At 35.3% G+C, this 6,522-nt stretch overlaps 1 protein-coding gene across 2 annotated transcripts in view; it reads left to right on the top strand.

The window, feature by feature from the left end:
- The window catches only part of LOC121874290 (phospholipid phosphatase 3-like), a 52,807-nt gene extending 46,569 nt beyond the window's left edge, over positions 1-6,238 (top strand). Inside the window, exon 6 of one of the 2 annotated variants that reach the window (XM_042378389.1) lies at positions 3,152-3,288. Coding sequence is in view for 1 of the 2 variants with exons in the window: in XM_042378388.1 (XP_042234322.1) it covers positions 3,152-3,292 (141 nt within the window). In the remaining variant the exon portion in view is untranslated. Of the gene's footprint in view, positions 1-3,151 lie in introns of both variants that reach the window. The other variant, XM_042378388.1, reaches the window with a different exon arrangement.
- The last annotated feature ends 284 nt before the right edge of the window (positions 6,239-6,522 follow it).

Raw genomic sequence — 6,522 nt, forward strand, 5'->3', positions numbered from 1 at the left:
TGTATTCACACGGGCATGTTTTCACACACTTCAGTTCACCTACGTCTGACAAAGAATAATGACAGGCACTTCCAACACCTGCTAGAGATGCAACAGCTAACACGCAGGAAAATATATGCTTTCGTCAAGTACTCTATTGCTATATGAAAAATTCTAGAGAGCGCTCGACGTGTTTTTTTCACACCATGGTTTGGAAGTACAGGCACAGGGTGAGCGTCTGCTCTGTGTAGACGGTCTCATTTAAACTTAATTAATTTCTAAATCGGGCGGGTCCTCGTAATAGGGAATAAGACACTCGTGTGAAGTGGGCCTGATAGATAGCCCACCAGGTGTAAACCAACTTTGGTCATTGTTTACAAAGTTTATTTATAATTTAATACACCAGAATATTATGTAATGTCTATCATAAACAAGTATATATACAGATAAAAAGTAACAGGTTCATCATCCTTGATTCTCATATGGTCTCAGGTTTAATGTATTTGTACTACAGCACATACAGTACAGTACAGTACAGTACAGTACAGTACAGTACAGTACAGTAGGTATACAATATTATATACTAAAACACCACATTCAGTAAGAAGAGAATAATATGACTGACCCATGAAAGAGTAAGTGTTGTGCATTGAGCATCAATTGGAGTAAATAGTTTCCCCTGAGATTATCACATACAGTATGTAAATTAATATACTGTTTAGTTACAGTGTGTTTTGTGGCCACCATGAATATGTCTTATTTCTTATTCTAATATTGTATCTAATTAAATATGTCATCATCCAGTCGTGTGATTTTTTCCCTATGATTTAAGCCATGTTGTGTGGTCTAGACTGGTTAGGGTTTCATTGATAGATTTTCATGTGTGGACTGGATGACTTGTTAAGTTGTATGGAGGTAGAGAAGACCCATCAGTGTACAGTGACTTGTTGTACTGTGTAGTGATGTATAGCCTGGTGAAGTGTTGGTATGGCCACTCTCCTTAATGCTGTTTATCCTTATGTCTGAGATGTGAGTCATTTAATGGGTCTCCTTGGATGTTTTGTGTCTGTCTTCTATTTCAACTGGATGGCTGATGGATAATGAATAGGTCATGACACCTATTTACCACTTCAGTTTCAGCAGTGTAATAAGAGTAGAGTAGAACCCATATCAAATCCCATGAACCAAGACCATCAGTCACGCTTTGAGATCCTCTTAAGTTAATAAGACTACTGTATACTTGGATATTTGAGCGAGTCTTTTGTTAACTGTTAATTGCCTCCCATAAATACCGGACCTATAGTGGCATCTCTTCTCATCTCATATTATCTCTGTCTACTGTACTGTATACTAAAAGTACATACCTTATCATTCATCATTTTAATACTACAGAACACATATATTAGCCTTAGTATTATTTTTAGTCAGTCACAGAACATTGTATGATAAAGGTTATGAGGCCTCTGTACTGTAGTCAAGAGTTACTAACCTATGAGATATATGTGTGTGTGTGTTTACAGTACAGTCAATGAAATAATTATCGACCACTCTGCCATGCATAACACTATGAAGTAGTTATGGGACTACTGTGAATATCAGCTCCTCCCCTGACTTCTGACCGGGTTAGGGATCCAATCCAGGTAAAGTGAAAATGATTAAATAATACATAGAAAATCTAAAATGGGTGGCTCTTTTCTTCCAGCTTCACAAAACTCTCACTTTTTAGCTTGCCAGCCATTTTAAAGTTAATTACAAACGAAAATTTTGTCAGTACAGTGGTCCTAGGTTATGAATTACCTTCCATAAGAATATTCAATTCGATTAACGAAAAAAATTCGGTTAACGAATTCCTCTCAAAATGTTTTAGCCTGCTCACCAGCTGGAATATTAGGGCTTAAATTCGTGACCATTTGAGTAAATATCAAGAAGGTTGTACTATTCAATAATTTTCCAAGTCTTATATTAAAATTTTTAGTCATTTTAACAATTATTTAACATAATTGAAGTACAGGAAACTAGTTTTTAGTGCGCCAAACAGCCACTCAACTCACCAAACAGGCGTCAGTTTGTATCACTGGTCAGTAGACTCTCTTGAACATAAACTATTTTTACGTTTTTACAGTACAATTATTGGTCATTCTGAAATTTATTTAACATATTGATAATATATAGTGCAGTGCAGTGTTGATTTAAAGAAAATAATCTTGAATTACACCAAGTGAATTTAAAATTTTATGGGTGAAATGATGTCATGAAGCATGGGGTGATTTCTTTTCCACCCCCACTTCCATTTCTTCTCCCTTCTCCTCCACCCCTACAAATAATTCCCATCATCATCATCATCAACCAGGAGCCTTCTACATACACACCTCAAAGTAAGTGTACTTTGCTGCATTTATTTTTACTTTGTATGTAATTTTCGGTGAGCTGGAATCAATTACCCAAAATCCCATTGAAACAATGGTTTCAGTTAACGAACGACCTTCTGGAACGAATTGTGTTCGTTAACCGAGGGACCACTGTACACAGCGCAATCACTGATGTTGGGACTCGAAAATACATAATTTGAAAAAAATTTTGGTACGACTGAGGCAGGTCGTAGGTCGTAAGTCGGGAGAGCTGTATCCACTACCTGTGGTTACCTGTGTTAGTTGGTTATCGCTCGTTCTGTTCCATCGAGCTTGGGGCGGTCGATACATATTTCACTGACTGTACTGTACACGCTTACTCTTTCTGATTTCCATCCATGATACAGTACTTTATTTGATGGGTGTACAAAAGTGCTCAGGCTGTGGAATATGGCTAATAGGTGTATTGTTATATCTGTTCTGTACTTGTGGTTAAAGTCAGATATTATGACGTGTTGGCTTTAAGATAAACACCCACACTATGACAAGGTTCCTCTGTATAATAATTGTGGCAGGGATGGCATGTGTAATATTAATGTTATATTTTTGTCATATTTAATTGCCTACTTAAATACCTGTAGTATTAAATTCATATGACTAAAAAAAAAAAACGTAATACTTTTCTGATCTTGTGTTGTCCAAATTCTTCACTTTCTGTTTACTGTCTTGTGTGGGTAAAAGGCGATTTTCATAGGCTCTTAATAGTACAGTCATTGTGCCTACAGTATTGGCAGCTTCTGATAGCATTTGTCTCATCTTTGCAGTCATGCTATGTATCTGACCTGTTCCCGCCTCATTTACTACCAACTGCAGTTAGTAAGGGCCAGACCGTCTTCCTTCAAGATCGTCGTTATATCGGAAACGAGAACGAGACCAATACCGCTCGTACAAACTTAGACGACTGAAGTCGTTAAAAGAGGAAAAGGTATTTAACAACGCGAGATGGACTTATGACTTTGGGATCTGGGTTTTAACTTTACAGCCAGGCCAGAAAAATTGTCAACATACATTTGTTTGTGCTTTTGCTGAGGACAGAAGAGTAAGTTGGGTAATGAGAAACTGTTAAGATAATTTTACTACAAAGATATGTTCAGTTCTATAAAATTACCACCAAAAATTGATGAATGAAATTTGAAGAGAATTTATTACAGTTACACCTTTTGATTATAAACCATCAAGTGTCAGTGTTTCTCAGATGTTATCAAGTTTGTTATAGTTATTTTGGGGTGCTCTAACCCTCGTCCAGTCTGGCTGTACAGTAAGTGTAACGGAAAATTAAATGTCTTGCCGAAAGATTAAAGTCAATTAGACTTCAGATTTTGAGGTTGTACAAAAAGTCTTCAGTTGTAAAATATAAATACAAGAGATTGATGTTGTAGAATATTGTATAGAAATAATAAAAAGGGGGAAGGTAAGTAACAAAAATCCAGAGTTTGGTGTATAGAAAGTAACATCATCAGGTTGTCCTCAAAGGTTTAGTTTAATTTAGACATCTTAGGATTGAACACCATTTACCTTACAATAATTTAATCTCATTTAATGGTTGAGAGATTTTGTTGTTTTAATAAGTTATTGTATTTGAGTTGATGTAACAATGAATTTCATAGTTTTTTTTATTGTATGTAGTTATATATTGTATGAGGCTTTTATTGTTTGTATATGGCAGGACTGTTACAAACACTTCGAGTTTTTTTAAGCAGGGTTACTATACTACTGGTCGACCCAACAAACACGGTTGTTGTAGCCTTTATATTACTCAAAACTTTTATTGTATGAAGACTAAAAATTATATACATTACCAGTTCTAAGACAGGTTGTCCCATTATCTTATTCAACTACAGCATAAAAACTGCTGGTTGTAGATTTAAGACCTAATATATATCCTTGTCCCAGAAAACTCCAGGGAAATAAAACAAAAATATGAGTCTGCCAAAAGTGTAGGAACCCCGAGTACTGAAATTCGTTCATATACTTTTTGTGTTTAACATTTTTAGGTTTAATTACAATTATATTATTTTAAGGTAATTTTAAGCACGGATAACTAGAGGTAATAGTGATTTAGTGTTTTAACTAGAGGCCTTTAAAATGTATAGAGAATTACTGATAGATTGACAAAACTATTTTGTGGATGTACAGGGTGTCCCAAAAGGTTCATGTTCATATACAGTATTGATGGTAATGAAGAACAGCCTTTAGAATGAGTGAAGTAAAATGAGAAACATTCTGAGGGGATGAAGTGCAGGGATTGATACTGTGTCTGTATTTTTGTTCATCATCAATATTTTACAGCCACATTTACACAGGTGAGCCACAATTACCTGAAGGTTGCTGTTAGGTATAACCAGTGTAAATTTTTGATGAAGTAAAGGTACATGTTGAGTTTTGCATTCTGGTGATGATGGACTTTTGAGCCACCCGGCACAATTTTGTATATAGTTTGTGTTTTGATGAAGGTTCAATAATTTATTTACACATTTAGTTTTTCTTGGCATTAATAGTTTAGAAATCTATATTTTAATCCAATTTTTGGCTGACCTGTACCAGAAAGAGACTTTGTGTCAGGAATACTGTTCAGTAGTTCCAGATTTCTGAGTGTTTGTCTGTGTAGGCTTTTAATGTTGTAGGCATGAGACGGCCTCAGTGTTTAAGTTATTTTTATGGAACTTATCAGGTAAAGTCTTAGATGGGGTAGTCTGACCACATGGAAAATGTGACAGTCACACTGAGACTAAAGTAAACAGATATTGGTACTTTTCTCCAGCTTTAATGGTACTGTGCTGTGCTGTACTGTGCTGTGCTGTACTGTACTGTACTGTACTGTGCTGTACTGTGCTTTACTGTATGGAATTTGGGAAAGATTGAGAGTAAAACTGTAGCTATCCACTGTGGCAGTAGAGGACTTATTTGTACAAGAAGAAAATTGTGTATAATAAGAAGAGAAACAACAACTAGACACAGGAAACACTGGATTATTTCTGTGAAGAAAAAAGTCTGTCAACTTTAAATACTGGTAAATGAAGCAGTGTCTTAGACAGGAAATTATAAAACTAAAAAGAGAAATGTCAAATTTGGGTATATGAAACAAGCTGTCAGAATGTCAGATAGGAGAAGTGTGTTATGAGTGCCCATACTGTACAGGACTATAGCCATCAGTTAAAGAGAGGAGAGACTCTACACTACTTTAATAGGCAACAATTGTCAACTAATCTGCTACATAAAAGCTATATTATTATTAACAGCTGTGGGTAGTGTGTATAAGAAGATAATTTCTTGGCATTCATAATGAATATTGTACTGTACATGGGAGGCTCCTGGAGCATCATAGTCTCTTCTGGTGCCATTTAATGTATGTAGGTCATCCACATTAAAAACAAACTGTTTCACCGATGAAGTTTGTGGCAGGGCTTTCTGAATCAACACGTACTGTGTACTTTTACCTGCCGTACCTACGGTAAATATGTGAAAGTTACCGGCTGAAAGGCATTACTGTATCTTAACCTTGTACTCATCGGCCATTCTTAAAGACGTCTCCTGGTTACCGACAAGTACTTCCGGCACTAGACATTTTGATGTATTTCAGAGATGAATATTTTATTTCACGTGTTTTATGGTAAATATATTACTTTGCAAGCTGTGTCTTATCAAGTTTGTTTTTGTGAATTTTTTTGTCTAATAAAATTTTCCTTAACATAAAAAAAAATATTAATATGCTTAGGATTTTTATTTAATCTTTTTTGAGACATTATTTATGAACTGTGACAGTCAGTAGGTGTAGCCATAGTTCTTCAAGGCAAAGTGTCATTCTATGATTTTCTTCTTCTTAAGTTTTTAATAAACACTGAGAGGAGTCAGTGACATTTGATGCATTAAGCCCTTCACCCATGGTATGTACAGTGCTGTATTAACACATTCTTAAGTATGGTACAGGGGGTCCTTATTATAAGTGGTTAATAGGAACCAGAAAAAAACACTGATAATGAAACCAATTATAAAGGGAAATTAATTCCCATAAGAATTAATAGGAATAGTCTAATTGGGATGATCACATTGTAAGGGAAACTCATAAAGTTTAATTTGGTATCTTTAAACATTTATATATACCCTTATAAACAATGAGATGCAAGCTGTCGAACCA

This window comes from Homarus americanus, unplaced genomic scaffold, assembly GCF_018991925.1.
Source record: "Homarus americanus isolate GMGI-L3 unplaced genomic scaffold, GMGI_Hamer_2.0 scaffold26488, whole genome shotgun sequence".
NCBI classification, from domain to species: Eukaryota; Metazoa; Arthropoda; class Malacostraca; order Decapoda; family Nephropidae; genus Homarus; species Homarus americanus.